The sequence below is a fragment of the Myxocyprinus asiaticus genome, chromosome 1, assembly GCF_019703515.2.
Source record: "Myxocyprinus asiaticus isolate MX2 ecotype Aquarium Trade chromosome 1, UBuf_Myxa_2, whole genome shotgun sequence".
Classification (NCBI taxonomy): domain Eukaryota; kingdom Metazoa; phylum Chordata; class Actinopteri; order Cypriniformes; family Catostomidae; genus Myxocyprinus; species Myxocyprinus asiaticus.
The window spans coordinates 4954909-4972474 of NC_059344.1; the positions used below are offsets into that span (position 1 = coordinate 4954909).

Genomic DNA, 17566 nt, shown 5'->3' on the forward strand with positions numbered 1-17566 from the left:
TGTCCCCAGATATTCACTTTGAACTTCCATTAGTAACATTCCATTAGTAACATTACATTTCCATAATCTCACTAAGTTCTTTAATATAGATGGTACTAGCAGTTCAAAGTTGGGTGTAAGGTGTAACATGGCAGAACACAGTTACACCGCTTAGTGATGCACCAACATAGTTTTTCTATTATAAATTAATTGCCTGCTTAACTTGGACACAATGTCATGTTTTCCTACACGGTAATGGAGATGATTTATTTTGTTTGAACCCTCCATAGTATAGAAAGTTTATGGTGAGATGTGTGGATCTCAGTGTCATCGAAGTACTACAACCTTCTGCGCTCTCTTGAAAAAGATGACCTCCTGGACATTTCATGTACAGATGACATATTCTGTGTGCATAAAGCATTTCTTCCTCAAAAGAGACTTGGAGATATTCACTGAAGGCTGGAACCACCATCCACTCCGTACTGAGGGAAACCCGACACAGATCTGGGAGATTGCACAGATGCTAAACACTAATGTCCATCCTGAGAAGCTTGTGGTAAGTGTTTTCTCTACAATATGGGTGTTTCCAGATAAAAGATATCAAAGTACAAGTACTAAATACATGTTTCAGAAGCAAAGATCTAAGAAGAGTTGATATCTTAAATGTAAATATCATGACCATATAATCTTGTGAGTAATTGAAATAATGTTACTATGGAAAAGCTATGATTTGTTTATGTCTTTTGTTATGTCTTGGGCCTACAAGAGCCAGACATTGACTAGGAAACTGCTGTTGACTACGATGGCCTTGACTCAGAAACTGGTGTTATAGTGCCTGAATGCGAGTGCCCTCTGACTGAGGAGGAGATGACAGAACTCCAAACTTTGGTTGATCCTACTGACCCAAACATTACTGATGAACAGCTATACATTGTCTGCTATGGACACATAAAACAACTGAGGACACAAAGTTAACCTCTTCAGCTCTGACACTCACATCAGTGGACTCATCATTGCAAACACAATCTTTTAGCTTCTCTGTCTTTGAACATCATTGTTGTCATGTTTTGAATTATTGTACTCACACCTATCCCGATACATTAAATGAACATGTAAAGATTTGGAATTAAAGTACAAAAATACATAGATAACAACCATCTAAAGACGTGATCAATATAACCTAAATTTGTAAGACTGATGAGTGTCACCACACATAAGTTCATAGAGCACAACATTTATTCTGAAGTTTAAAAAAAAAAAAAAACATACCGGTTACAAATTCCTTCCTCAGAGTCCCATTGTCAATGCCAGCCTCTCCAATAAAAGACACTCTGAGGGGATTTTTTAGGGAAGATTTGTCTGGCGCTGCCATTGTTTTATGCCTCTTTCAAGCGTCTGATCCCTGGTAACACAAATGCTGAAGATGCTGGTTTCGTACACCCTTTCAGTAAGACTTTTGATGACATCAGCAATGCTTATAATATTGGGAAAAGAGAAAAAACATTACACTTAACAGTTTGCGAATGTTTCATATTATTAATGTAATACTAATTAAACTTTCAGAAGAAGGCTTTGTTTTGAAATACCTTTTAACTCTTGATGTGCCTTAAATCATTTTGGGCATGTCTCTGTTCCATCAGTTTTTTAATTATCTAGGTTGATGGCCTCTGTTTCATCACAAGCTCTGTGGGAATACATACAACATGCTTTAGTCATACTTAAAGCTGAGATACAGTCACCAGCATAACAAGACAAAACAACTGTACGATACTTGAAATTTTGCTTCAGAAAATGATAATGCATGGGAAAACCGAGAAATACCAAAGTCACTGGGGTAAAACTGCTCAAAAATGGGACAGGCTGTCTAGAATGTACCCTAGTATTAATAAATACATTAATATTGTGTACACACTGAATTTTTGCCTGAGGGTAGTGCTGAAGTAAAGATCATTAGGTCACCAAAATCAATAAGGCTCATTCAAAGAGATGTTCAAATGTGCCTAATTTTGTGGAAATCCAACCAACAGGATTCAGTATATGTTGCTATGTGGTATATGTTAACAGTATAATGTTAATGGCCGACACTAACCTATTCATTGGGTCTACATATTTTCCTAGCAATTGTAAACTATATGGATCATATATGCCACTGCTGTTACATTTTGAATATGCTATGCACGATTTACTTGTGTTATGGGCATTTTAGAGATGAGGAACAGCCATTTTACCTCTTTTTTCTCCAACATCTTCTTGATGATTCTGCCAACAAAAATGGGGTCAGAGGGTAAGAGACTGGCCGGAGACTGTAGGTGACTAGGTGTTGAAAGTGACCAATCAAAGCAGCGGAGACATCAGCCAATGTCCCCGCCTCCAAAGTCTCAAAAGTCAACTTGACGAGCGAGCGAGTGTTGTTGAGCAGTTGTGAGTGCGTAGAGTAGATCAAAACAAGCAAGCACAACCACCCCCCCCCCCCCCCCCCCATTATTTATACCATGATCAATGGAAACATGTAAATGCTTCACACTGCAAACCGGGACTGTCCCCGGTTTTGGTGGTCTGTCCCCAACTGTAGATGTAACCGGAAATGTCCCTGTTTTTCCTGAGTGTTCAAAACAGCCCGCATAGTGAATTTTATTACATGGCAAGACACTTGAAAGAAGCAGCAAAGCCTACCGTGTGATGTTTATTTTGACCAACAGAGGGGGCTGCTCGCTATAGCAGCTTCAATTAATTAGTCTTCCTTCACTGATTACTTGGTCGGGCCTGTTTTGCCATTAAGAACTGGACAAGGCAATTGAAGAGAATTATCATCAATGTTATAAGCTTCAAAGTAAGGCACATACCAGCTATTTATTATAATGTTATACTCAGTACAGCTACTGAATCTCCTCTGTTTCTAAAGCAAGATAAGTGTGTTCCATTGTATTCTTTTCGCTCTTCGCATCACCAAACAACATTGCGCTAAGCATAGCCAAGCGTATCTACATAGGTGGCAGCCAATTAGCATGAGGATTTTCTTCTTCAACATTTAGTGAAGCACAGTGGACTATGTCATTTCAACATGGCGAAACACATTGAAGGGGCTGACCCGCACCATGAATAATAAAAACACTTTTTATAGAAAACTATTATGAGTACAGTCTTCATCTCATGTGAGTGTACACCATTCAGATCACTCTTCACAAAACCACAATTCATTTGTTAATTTGCAAAACCTTTTTAATTAGCCCCCGAATTAATGGATGCATGCACCTTTAAGGCTGTGCGTGTGGTCCATAAGGCAGTGCTCGATGTGGAAAGAACTTCATGGCAGTTCTTCAACTTCACCTAATTGTTTTGCTAAAAGGACACCGTATCGGCACCTTAAAACAGTTCGAATCACTACCAGTACTGTGACATGAATTGCACACTTCAAGCACTGCCACGAGGTGAAAAAAACAAACTCCTGTGCCATTGCAAATTTTTGTTACTTTAAAGTTTGCATTCCCCTTGGAGTCTCTGATTTGTCCAGTGAAGCTATCCACTGTTCTTAAAGGAATAGTTCACCCAAAAATAAAAATTCTCTCATCATTTACTCACCCTCTTGCCATTCCAGATGTGTTTGTAATACACAAATTTGAAATAGGGATGTGCACGGATAGTTGACATTCGGTTAACCGTTCGACGCAGCACTATTCGAATATCAAAATCACTATTCGGTTATTCTACACGTGCAATACAGGTCTGCAACCTGACGAGCTCAACGAGTTCCGACAACCCGTCAGGTTTTCTGGCTGGGTTTGGGTCTGTTTTTCAAGTATAGGGCGAGTTAGGGGCTGTTCAAACATGCTTTTGTGTGCATCTGTACTGTACTTTCTGTTATCGATCAGTGATACTGACACGCGCTGGATGGACGTCTTTGACTGTTGCGCTGAATCTCACTTTTTTCTTTCAGCACCTCTCACAGGATCAGCGCATTTGTAGACACAGAGTAAAGTTAAAAAGACTTTAATTTTTATAAACGCATCTTGAAACACCTGCGTTGTGTTTAATTCGTTGTGCTACATTCTGAAGAAGAGTAGCCTACTTTAAGTGACTGTTACACCATTAAACATGATTCCAGTTTGTTGTTTACCAAGCAGCATTTCAGTATTTGATAAATGGTAAGAGAGCATTTTTCTCACCTTTTTCTATGGTGTGAATATTTAGTACAATAATTACACAAGTTCAATGTAATTTGATTTTAAACCATTTAAAGATCAAAGCACCGCAAAGAGGCTAATTAACCGCAACAGTATGACTCCACCTGTGCAGAGCGCATGACAGTTTGATGATTTTTGTTTGATTTTAATGTGAAATTGTATCAATTGAAGATGTAGGTATTGTGCTATTTGCACTAATAGCTCACTTTGCACTTTATATGCTATTCTTTATTTTCGTGTCCTGACTACAGATGAAAAAACTATTCATGAAACCTCGAGGTTAACCGAATGTTAAAAATGGTAACCCTGCACATCCTTAATTTTTATAAGCTGACCGGAAGCAACGATTTAAAGACATTTTAATAATGAATGTTACATTTATATAGCGCTTTTTTGACACTACATTCAAAGCACTTTACACAGTGAACAGGGGACTTTCTCCAACCACCACCAGTATGCAGCATCCACCTGGATGATGTGACGGCAGCCATAGTGCGCCAGTATACTCACCACACACCAGCTATTGGACGAGAGGAGAGAGTAGAGTTGTAGAAACCAATGAATGGATGGGAATTATTAAGAGGCCATGACTGAGAAGGGCCAATGGGGGGGGGGAATTTGGCTAGGACACCAGGGTTACAACCCTACTCTTTACAATAAGTGCCCTGGGATTTTTAATGACCACAGAGAGTCAAGACCTCAGTTTAAAATCTCATCCAAAAGATGGTGCCTTTTTACAGCATATTGTCCATGTCACTATGCTAGGGAATTAGGACCCACACAGACTGAGCACCCCCTGCTGGCCACTCTAATATTTCTTCCAGCAGCAACCTTTGTTTTCCCCACAAGGTCTCCCATCCAGGTACTGGCCAGGCTCAACCCTGCTTAGCATCAGTATACAACTGGTCTTGAGCTACAAGGTGATATGGCTGCTTATAATCAATAATCAATTATCAATTTGTTTCTTACACAAACTTATCGATTTGCTTCTGAAAACATCAATTGATTGAGCTTGATCAAGCTTTTGACACCTGAAAAAAAATCGAGGGGCTCGTACACAAATATTACTAAAGGTGCAATAATTAATTAAAGCTCAAGAAGGCAACACACGCTATTAAGAAGCAATGGGATGCAAACTTTTGAGACAGTTTATGAGTGCATATGTTTGCATCCCCTTGCTTCTTAATATAGTGTGTTGCCTTCATGAGCTTCAATGAATGTTTTTCAACTTTTGTAACAGTTAAAGTATGCACAACTCTCACAAAACATACAGACATTAATCACAGAGTAAGCAACACACCTTTATATAAAAATAAAAGTATTCAGACCCCTGACCAATTATCTCATATTACTGAATTACACTGGATAAACACTGGAACTCAAAATCAATTATTGTTAGGTGATATTGGTTTTATGTTGGGAAATATAAAAAAAACAACAACAAAAAAAACAAAAACTGAAATATCTTGCTTGCATAAGTATTCAACCCCTGTGCTGTGGAAGCTGCCAGGTTACACCGATGAAAGAAACCCTAATGAGGACACAATTACTTTAACCTTGGCATCCACCTGTGAATCATTAAAGTTGCAATCACATTTTCTGGATAAAAAACCCATTGTTGAAGGATCATTGGTCAGGCTGTGAATCTGAAGGAAAATGAAGACCAAAGAGCATTCCACAGAAGTTACAGATAAAGTAATAAAAATGCATAGATTAGGGAAAGGGTACAAAATAATATCCAAATGTTTGGATATCCCAGTGAGCACAGTTTTATCAATAATCAGGAAGTGGAAGCTGCACCACACCACACAGGCACTGACAAGAAAAGGCCGTCCCTCAAAACTCAGCACTCTAACAAAAAGGAGACTTGTGAGAGAAGCCACAGAGAGGCCAACAATCACTATGAAGGAGCTACAGAGTTCAGTGGCTGGGAGTAGATTAATGGTGCCCCAGTCAATCATATCAAGAGCACTGCATAATGCTGACCTGTATGGGAGGATGGCAAGAAAGAAGCCGTTACTATCTGAAAGCACGTCTGGAGTTTACCAGAAAGCATGTGAGTGACTCAGCTGCGATGTGGGAGAAGGATTTGGACTCAAGATGGCACCGAGTATGGCTGCTGTGTTGCAAGCTCCGACACAACATTGTAGTTTTTTGTTTGTTTTGTTTACAATTCGTATGTTTTTTGTCTTGGATGTTGTCTGCATTATTGTCTACGACAGACAAACACTTTTGGACACTGGTTCTGCAATTACACACCGTAAACCGGACTTCAAATTCCTCTATGCCGACCCGCTATTTACAAACACGCCAGCGGAGCCTTTTGTCTGGGCAGCCTGGCCGCAGAAACGCAAAAGGAAAAGGGGAAACAGAGCCGGCGTTCTCATCAGAGTAAGACGTCGTGCAAATCGACCCCCGCTACCCAGTATTCTACTGGCAAATGTTCAGTTTCTGGACAACAAGCTCTGCGAGCTGAGAGCACGGATCTCTTTCCAACGAGAGACGAGGGACTGCTGCATTATCTGCCTTACAGAAACTTGGATGTCTGCGGAGATTCCAGACTCAGCCATTAAACCCGCGGGGTTCTCCGTGCACCGAGCGGACAGAGCGAAAGACCTCTCAGGTAAAAGCAGAGGTGGTGGTGTATGTTTTATGATCAACAAATCCTGGTGTGATCAGAGGAATGTACATTCTATCAAGTCATTCTGCTCTCCTGATCTGGAATTTCTCATGCTTCTGTGTCAACCATTCTGGCTACCAAGGGAATTCACAACGGTCATTATCACTGCTATGTACATCCCGCCACAAGCCGACACAGACCGGGCACTCAAGGAACTGTACGGGATTATAAGCAAGCAGGAAACCTCGCACCCTGAGCCCGTGTTCATTGTGACCGGGGACTTTAACAAAGCCAATCTCAAATCAGTCGCACCAAAATACCACCAACACATTAGTTTTAACACACGAGGGGACCGGGTTTTGGACCATTGCTACTCTCCCTTCCGGGATGGCTACAAATCCCTCCCCCGCCCACCATTTGGCAAATCGGACCACTCTTCCATTCTGCTTCTGCCCACTTACAGGCAGAAACTGAAACAGGAAGCACCCACCCTTAGAACGATCCAGTGCTGGTCAGACCAATCAGACTCTACGCTACAAGACTGTTTTGATCACGCGGACTGGGAGATGTTCCGGTCCGCCTCTGATGACGACATCGATAGCGTAATGTGTTTCATCAGAGAGTGCATAGAGGACGTTGTTCCGACCAAAACAATACGGATCTACCCGAACCAGAAACCTTGGATTAATAGCGATGTTCACACGGCACTTAATGCACGGACCTCCGCTTTTAATTCCAGGAACACGGAGGAGCATAAACAAGCCAGTTATGCCCTCCGAAAAACAGCAGAACAGCAAAACATCAGTACAGGAACAAGATTGAAGGACAGTTCAACACCACCAACTCTAGAAGCATGTGGCAGGGAATTAACATCATCACGGACTTTAAAGGGAATAAAAACTCTGCCATGATCACTGCTGCCTCTCTCCTGGATGAGCTAAATACTTTTTATGCTCGTTTCGAGGGAAATAACACCGCCCTCACGGAGAAAGCTCTCACGGCCGAAGCTACAGAGGTTAGTTCACTCTCCGTCTCTGTAGCGGATGTAACCCGATCCTTCCGACGGGTGAATATCCACAAAGCCGCGGGTCCAGACAGCATTCTGGGCCGCGTCTTCAGAGCATGTGTGAACCAACTGGCTGGTGATTTTACGGACATTTTCAACCTTTCCCTCTCTTTGTCTGTGGTCCCCACATGCTTTAAAACATCCACCATTTTGCCAAAAGCAAAAAAGCACCAAAGCAATCCAAAATCACTTGCTTAAATGACTGGCGTCCTGTTGCTCTGACCCCCATCATCAGCAAATGCTTTGAGAGACTAATCAGAGATTACATCTGCTCTGTGCTACCTCCATCACTGGACCCATTGCAGTTTGCTTACCACAACAACCGCTCCACTGATGATGCCATTGCATCCACAATACACACTGCTCTCTCCCACCTGGAAAAAAGTAACACTTATATGAGAATGTTGTTTGTAGACTACAGTTCAGCATTCAACACCATAGTGCCCTCCAAGCTTTATGTGAAACTCTGGGCTCTGGGCTTAAACAGCTCACTGTGCAGCTGGATCCTGGACTTCCTGTCAAGCAGATGCCAGGTGGTTAGAATGGGCAGCAACATCTCCTCATCACTGACCCTCAACACAGGAGCCCTGCAGGGCTGTGTTCTCAGCCCACTCCTGTATTCTTTGTACACACATGACTGTGTGGCAACACACTGCTCCAATGCCATCATTAAGTTTGCTGATGATATGACGGTGGTAGGTCTAATCACTGACAATGATGAAACAGTCTACAATGAGGAGGTGCACACTCTGACACACTGGTGTCAGGAGCACAACCTCTCCCTCAACATCAGTAAGACAAAGGAGCTTGTGGTGGACTTCAGGAGAAGAGAAAGAGAACACAGCCCCATCACCATCAATGGAGCACCAGTGGAGAGAGTCAGCAGCTTCAAGTTCCTGCGTGTCCACATCACTGAGGAACTCACATGGTCGGACCACACTGAGGCCGTTGTGAAGAAGGCTCTTCAGCGCCTCTTCTTCCTGAGACGGCTGAGGAAGTTTGGAATGAACCGCCACATCCTCACACGGTTCTACACCTGCACTATAGAGAGCATCCTGACACAACCACAAAGCCCTGCAAAGGGTGGTGCGAACTGCCAGACACATCATCGGAGGTGAGCTTCCCTCCCTCCAGGACATATATACCAGGTGGTGTGTGAAAAAAGCTCAGAGGGTCATCAGAGACTCCAGCCACCCGAGCCATGGGCTATTCTCACTGCTACCATCAGGCAGGCAGTATCGCAGCATCAGGACCCGCACCAGACTACATGACAGCTTCTTCCCCCAAGCAATCAGACTTTTGAACTCTTGATCTCTCACGATCAAAATACATCAGCACTGCACTTTATTACTCTTATTATCTCACACCGGACTGTCATAAATATTCTCTCTTAACAACACACTGGCAACTTACTATCAACCGACAGCCTGAATGTCAATACATTACAATACAACCTACTGTATATTTTATATATACACTATACAGTATATAATATTTTTATTGTATAATGTGTATCTATATTGTGTGTATTGTATAATGTGCATTGTATGTTATTATTTGTATATTGTGTTATGTGTAATTATGTGTATATTAGATTTTAAATTGTGTTGTAAATCTGATGTTTATTGTAGATTGGTATATGTCTCATCACTGTCACGACTACTATATTGCTCAGAACTGCACCCAAGAATTTCACACACTATTGCACTTGTGTATATGGTTGTGTGACAATAAAAGTGATTTGATTTGACTGAAGGTTTTGTGGTCAGATGAGACCAAGATAGAGCTTTTTGGACAAAACTCAAAGCGCAATGTGTGGCGCAAACCTAACACTTCCTATGCCTCAAGACACACCATCCCTGCAGTGAAGTATGGTGGTGGCAGCATCATGCTGTGGGGATGCATCTCCTCAGCAGGGACTGGGCATCTTGTTAGAATTGAAGAAAGAATGGATAGAGCAAAATATAGGGAAATACTGCAAGAGAACCTGCTTCAGTCCGCTAACAAACTGAAGCTTGGGAGGAAATTCACCTTTCAGCATGACAATGATCCCAAGCACAAGGCCAAAGCAACATTGAGTGGCTCAAGTACAAAAAGATAAATGTCCTACAGTGGCCCAGTCAAAGTCCTGATCTCAATCCGATTGAGAATCTGTGGCACTATTTGAAAATTGCAGTGCAGAAGCATCACCCAACCAACCTGAACAACCTGGAGCAAATCTGCAGAGAATCACTGATTGCAAAGCTGCTACATATGTACCCCAAAGGACTTAAAGCAGTTATTGCAGCAAAACGTGGCTCGACCAAATATTAATGTGTGGGGGTTGAATACTTATGCAAGCAAGATATTTCAGTTTTTTATTTTTCATAAAAATATTTCCCAACAAAAAAACAATGTCACCTTACAGTAATTGATTTTGAGTTTCAGTGTTTTAAAATAAAATATCAATCAGAATGAAATTTCAGTGTACCATTTGTAATTCGGTAATATGACAGAATTGGTCAGGGGTCTGAATACTTTTGCAAGGCACTGTATGTAAAATTCTCTTGTCAAATAGCTTTGTCAGGGCAGTACTAAAACACAAAAACAAAATGCAATTTTTATGAGCCCTCTTTAAAAAAATAAGCAAAAAATTATCATCTTTCAGATTCTGCAAGGTGGTTGCATACTTCTATGTGTCTGTGTGTGTGTGTGTGTGTGTGTGTGTGTGTATTTTTACTCATTTAGTGGAATAAAGGGCATCTTGTGGAGCACTTGCTTCTGTTTCACACATGACAATAGAAGACAGCACACGCTGGTCCTGAATAAATTATTTAATCAATTACAATAATAAAATATGTCTACTGACCTACAAAGAGATTTTGGAAGAGGTTTTAAGCATTATAAGAACAAAGTAAATCTATCATTTCCCTACAGTTTGTGAGCTGCTGAGCATGACTTTTATTAAAAGACAACAATAATAGTCTTATAATAATTATGAGCTTCAATAACATCCGTACGCTTTCATGTATAAAAAAGCGTGTCTACATTTCTATTCACTTCAGTAAAAAGTGTTCGAAGAACACAGCAGATCAATCTTTTTCCCACAATTTGTCGACTGCACACACACAGAGGTAAAAAACAGGAGCTGATATTTAAAATAGCTTTACATATTTAACACAGATCAAGTAATCTGCTTAAATTGGCAAAAACAACCGATCAAACTATTACCTCACATTTTTTTTTAATAATCGGCATCAGTCGATACATTTTCCTGTTTGGACGATTTGTTTCTTGAGGGTGCTGAGAATTGCCTGCTTGCATGCGAAGCAACTGAGACATATAAACGACCAGTCATGGTTCGTTTTGTTGTTACATGCCATCGTGTTACCTCAATAACAGACTGGTGAGCAACAGTCTCATGTGAACAGTCTGCATATCAGAGCCGCGACAGACACATTTGAGCTCATTATGTTAAAATGCTCGCCTGTTTCATTCTTCCCTCTCTCCTCATCATTTCCCTGTAACTTTTAACTGTCTTGTCTAATGATAAAAAGGCAAATATCAAACTAATATCATATACCAACTGCAAATATGCACATATCTTGTTTAAACAGATGTAATAAACCAACCTCACACAGCTTCAGCAGATCCAGCAAACTGTGGACGCTCATATATCTTCCTCTGAAGCACATATTCTAAGTCGCTCCTCAACAGTTTCCTGTAATTTTTCTAATGATAAAAGGCAAATATCAATAAAACTCCTATTATATACCATCTGCAAATATGCAGATATCTTGTTTAAACAGATGTAATTCACTAACCTCACGAAAATCCAGCGTTTTCTTCCTGTCGAGTGCTCATCTACAGTAAAATCTTCCTCTGAAGCGCATATTCAGCCAGTATCAAAACCCTGCTCTATGAATATCGGCATCGGCCATTAAAAACCCCATATCAGTCGATCACTAATAAACTTCACGTACAATGTGTGCTTTATAGGATTGTCCTTTGTTTTTTTCTGCAGTGCATTTCACATAATGCTGCCAATCAAGAACGATACATTTCTTTTAAATAGAAATTTCTTTTAAAAAAGTCTATATATATGTTTTTGTTTTTTTTTTGCATGCCCTCAATACGTTATTGTTCTCATGCAGTTAACCAGTTTTACTATAATAATACAGTCATGATCAAGAGTGTAGTAACCATAGTTAAACATGGTCATGATTTTCTGTTTAAACATGGTTAAACTATGGTTACTGTAGTGAAATGGTTAACCACAGTCTTACTAGAGTAACATAGTTAAAACATGGTATCTGTAGTAAAACCACTATGAAAGCACAAAATTACAAATTTAATTTTTTTACTGTAGTTTTCCATTTCCTGTTATATTACTGTGGTTACAAATATGGTTAATGAAGTCATGGTAAATCTTGTTATGGTTTCTCTTCAAATACCATAGTTGAACTACGGTTACTGTAGTAAAACCATTATTACATTATTGCAAGTGAACACAAAACTAATGCGAGGGTATGCAGAGTATTACAGAGGGAACCCTAAACATTGAATTGTCCTCAATGTTCTGGCTTGCATGTCATTTTGTATTTCATATAACAACATACTTATAATAGGTTCAGAACAACATGAGGGTCTGTGTGTGTGTTCTGCATTCTGGCTGTTTTGGTCTCCCCCATTCATTTGTGTGTGCGTGTTCTGCATTGTGGCTGATTTATTGATTTTATTTGACACATTTTAAAAAGTTGCTCTGTTACAGTCTCGCCAGTGTATTTGTGTGTTTTGCACTCTGGATGTTTTATAGTCCCACCTCTTCATTTCAATGTGTGTGTTCTGCATTGTGGCTGATTTATTGATTCTATTCGACGAATCTAAAGAAAAAAAAAGGTCTCTCCCATGTCATTAAATTTTGACCGTGAACAGCAAAGGTGTCACTTTTGGGGGTTTTTTAATGACCATTTAGACTTGTCAAATCAAGTCAATTTTTTCTTTTATTTTTTGTAAGTTCAGATTGCAAGTCTAGGAAGTCACAAACTCTTGTACCACTCAAATTGAGGAAACCATTTTTATTAATTAAACAAAAAACAAAATCGGTCAAAAATGACCGAACAGCTCAGGAAGGTTAAGTTCAGAGTAGGTTGTAACTTGGAAAGCTACAGTTTCAAAGTAGCTTCCCCAACACTGGTTACAACAGTCATGGTTACTAAAATATTACTATAGTTACACCATGTTTAATTTTTGTAAGGGTTACACTTTTCAGGGAAATCAACCTACTACTGGAGCTATATTACGCTAGCAATGCCGATGCCGTGGGTTTGATTCCCAGGGAACCACACATAGGGATAAGCATGTACATATTGAATGTACTGTAAAAATGAATTAATCAGATAAATATACATCTTTACTGTATTGTTTTGAAGTGAATGAATATGTGGTGTAATATGAAACACCATTATGAATCAACTCATTAGCACTGCAACTTACACACTATTATATATTTTAAAAAACAAGCCCAAATAAAATATAAAAAAATACAATTAGGATGAACAAACAATAAAAAAGGGAAATCTTTTTTTTTTTTTTTTTTACAAAAATAATTGACCTCTCATCTTACACACACTGACACCTGTCTTGTATATAACAAAAGTTTCCCGTTTACAAACACATGAAGTTTCATGGAAAGAGAATCTTTCAATGCATCACATAGCTTCATATTTCATTCGCTGACATGATGCTGAATTTACTATAAAACAAAAGCAAACATTTTCAAGAATCATGTCGGTCTAAGGCAACAGTGCAGAAATCAGGCACACATGACCAAAAACATCACTGTTCAATCATTCGGAAAGTTTACTTGCCAGATTCACTTAAATAATATTTGCATGGAGATTGCATCAACCTTTAATGTGGTCGAACCAATCAGCTGTTCCGACTTACATTAAAAAGTCTAAATACAATCGCTTTACACCAATGAGTGCTGATGTCTGCACACATCACATCAACCGCTGAAAATTACAACTTCGCTCTCCAAGTCTCACCTGCAGGACCATGAAGACTGATGAAATATGAAAATACAATTTTGCCTTGAACAGTTGCATATGTAAAGTACGTGCTTGAACATGTTGCAGGATAAATGTGATTTATACATCTGTTTACATGTGGCTTAATACATTTGTGTGTGTGCGTAATATTTATAAAACCTTGAACAGGTTGCAGGGTCGCAATTTGATGATACACATGTATGTGTGTGTATTTTATGCATTGCAGTACACACAAACACAATTATGTAAATTATATTTATATATAAAAATAAAAACAAATCTACAAAAAAAATAAAAATAAATGTAACAAATAATGCCTTTGTCGAAACAAAAAAATCCCTGATTCAAACTGAAAATGTAATTTTTGTTCCCCTTAAATGACACTGCTTCCAATTAAATAGAAAAATAATCAATAAAATCCCTGGGCATACCTAGTGAAAATAGCCTGAATAATCAAATCAAATCAAAATAAATATCAGGCTCTCAATATGAATGTTCGCGTGCTTTTTTAGTTGTATAATAAGAAACAATTGTAGTCATGCTACATCCTTTGAGATGTCAAAGAAAATGTCTGGTTGTTTTAAATAGTAACTTTAAGCTCTTGACATTATGGAGGCTCTTAGATGATAGGGAGTACATTTATTTTTCTGAAATAGTTTTGTGTTCCCTTACAAAGTTTTGCATTCCCTCATAATACCTTATGAAATTAACCATGGTTTTACTATGGTGACCATATTTTAACCACGATAATTACAGTAAATTATAGTAATCATATTTGAAAAACCAAAACTATGGCAATAAAATATTATTCTGACCAAAAAACAAAACAAAAAAAAAAACTATAGTTTTACTCTAGTAACATCATGGTTAATTTGTGGTACAAGTATGATTATGATTTTTATAGTCATGGTTTTGGTTTTGTTGTTTTATTACAACATTTAACCATGAATGTCATGTTTAAAATATGTTTACTGTAGTAAAACCAAGAGATGGATAAAGGTACTGTAAAGGAACAAAAAACTTTTTGTGAGGAAATTCATGAAACGGATTCATGAAAGATTAATACAGAAAGCTCATGTTTCATGTATAAGGCCCATCGCTTTGTATTAGCCACCACGGTCATCAATAATACATTTAACAAAAGGATTCTGAAAGCTTCAAAAACTGTAACAATTTAAATGTAACAATATCTAGAGTAACTACTGTGGCGGAAATTTTTGTTTCACCAGCTGTCCCTTTAACTATAATGTCCGTAAACTGCCTGTATTGTATTCACTTTATTTAGTCCCTTTAATAGAGCAGATTTTTTTAAGCTGCCAGATAAAGATGCGAAGTGCTGCTCTGTCATTATATTAATTCAACATATATGGGTAAACAACATGAGAACTGATTTTCAGTAGACAGCACTGAAAGCTGACTGTATATTTGAGAGCATGTATGTGTGTGTGTGTGTTTATGTGGTGTCAGACCATGAAGCGTAGAGGGAATGAAAGACCGGCTCCCAACGACAAACCCAGAGCCAGAAAAAACGTCATTAACGCGCCGGCTGTCTCCCCGTCTTTCGGGTCCACAAGCCTCACAAAGAGAAAGAGAAAATAAATCATAATTACATGTGTGAAATCTCATTTTGTGCATTTGAGATGGTGTATGTATGTGTGTGCATGTTTAGCTATAAATTGTAAGTAAGCTAAATCTGACAAAACATCCCTTTAGGAATGTCCCTTAATTGGAAAAAGCGATTCATAAATAAAAGAGTGATCAACTGATATGCTTGAGTCGGACGCATCCATCGCAAACTTTGCATCCGGCCACTTGGCTGAGCACAACGCCCTTCTCGTAGATCGAGGGTTTTCTCCAAATAGTTCGCACAATTAGGCAACGTCACATCACTAGGAAACATAAGCGACTGCATCCCCACATGTGACGAGGCACTTTTGAGTTGACTAAGTACTAGAGTGGCTTTGTATTTAACAAACCCAAAGGGGTGACAAGCAGCCGCCATCAACCCCAGCATCTGCTGGAAATTCCCCCAGCTTGAATTCCTGAGTGTCTGGTTCAACTGCCTAAAGTCCAGTACGGGCCACAGCGCACCTTCTTTGGCGACCAGAAAATAATGGCTTTAGAAGCATGTCTGTGCATCGAACACAGACATGCTCTCTATCTCAACTTTGGTGAGGAAATACTGTACCTCTGAGAGTCATTGTGGTGGATAGAACATCATTCAAGTGAGGCGGTCACGCTCAACTGTGCTCAGTATCCAGCTGTAGACCCCGGGAAGGTGGTGCATTCACATAGTGAGCAAATGGACACATGAGCTCCTTTGTGACTTCCTGCATCATTGCGCCGCCAACCCTGAACGTGGCTTTTTTGACAGAGCCGGTTTTATGCCTTGCGCAACTGCAACAAGGTTTGCAAACTTTATTGAAATGTGCAAATGAACCCAGCATACAATGGCGGGGATGGCGAGAGAATAGTCTTGGTGACACATAAGAGGGTTCTTGGCCTTTTTTAAGAGCCGGAGTGAACTTTTGAGTTGCATAGGCTTTAGTCCCCACTTTGTGGCTATCGGATCATCAAGAACGCCTGCCCCATCCAGGATGAGCTTTTCCACTGGAAAGTAAGCCAGAGGTTTAGGCCATGGCTGCTGTGGCCTCGCCACTGGCACAGTCTTCTGGGGAGAACTAGAGTGTCGATGGCCATTTATTACATGGGATGCTGCCCAGAGGAAGATTGTAAGTAAACCTGCTGCACTACAATCGCACCTCACCTCGGCAATCGATTGCTTCTTTACCGATAGGAATCTCTTGGTGAAAGAACTCATTGAGTCACCAAAGAGTCCCTGCTTTGACACCAGAGCGTTGAGCAATACGGTTTTGTCCTTGTTGCTTATCTCTGACAAATTCAGCCAGAGATGATGCTCAGCGGACACCAGGCTTTCCATAGAACTGCCAATTGCTTGGGCAGTGATCTTGGTAGCTCGGAGCAGCAGATTTGTGGCATGGCGCAGCTCTATGAAGGAGTCTGGGCCTTGGCCACTTTCATCCATGTCCTTTAGTAGGTCTGCTTGGTAGGCCTTTTTTCCGACAAGGTGTGCAGGGCCAAACCAGCTTGGCCCGCAGCAGCATGAGCCTTACCCACTAATGAGGATGTGAGCCAACATGGCTTGGACGGATGCACTGGCTTAGATTTCCATGCCACTGCTGGAAGACGACGGGAACAAGTGGGCCGCGACTGCCTGGAGATAGCTCTGTATAGCCTCTCTGTGCGGCAGGATCAAGCAGCATTAAGGCTGTTGCACCAGAGACATGTGTTCTCGTTGAGAGAACCAGGGCGAGCGCCATGTCTTGACCAGCTGGATGTGCAGCTCTGAAAAGAACAGCATTGGGCAGTGGGACTCAAGATTCATGACTCGATAAGAACCATTCATGGAGTCGAGAACCCTTGGGAGCATGAGGCGTGTGCTATTCGAGCTGAAGTTTCTCGACCACCTGAGCAAGAACCACCATCAACTCAGCCTCAGATGCAGACCTCACATGGTTTTCTGCCCTGCAGGGGGAGGTGCTGCTCATATTGCTCGGCTGAGAGTGACCAGGTCTCACCATCAGAGGCTTTGTGACCCTGTCATCATCACCACCAAACGTGATCACACCATGCGCCAATGGTTGGGTGCAGAGCGTCACAGGTGAAC

The 17566-nt window shown here is 40.3% G+C and overlaps 1 protein-coding gene across 6 annotated transcripts in view; it reads right to left on the bottom strand.

Moving 5' to 3' along the window:
• Positions 1-12883: 12883 nt before the first annotated feature.
• Positions 12884-17566, bottom strand: part of LOC127441879 (equilibrative nucleoside transporter 2-like) — a 31940-nt gene continuing 27257 nt past the window's right edge. For all 6 annotated transcript variants that reach the window (XM_051699412.1, XM_051699422.1, XM_051699431.1 and 3 more), the window contains one exon: positions 12884-15453. In XM_051699412.1, the coding sequence (XP_051555372.1) occupies positions 15342-15453 (112 nt within the window). In that variant the 3' untranslated portion in view covers positions 12884-15341. The remainder of the gene's footprint in view (positions 15454-17566) is intronic.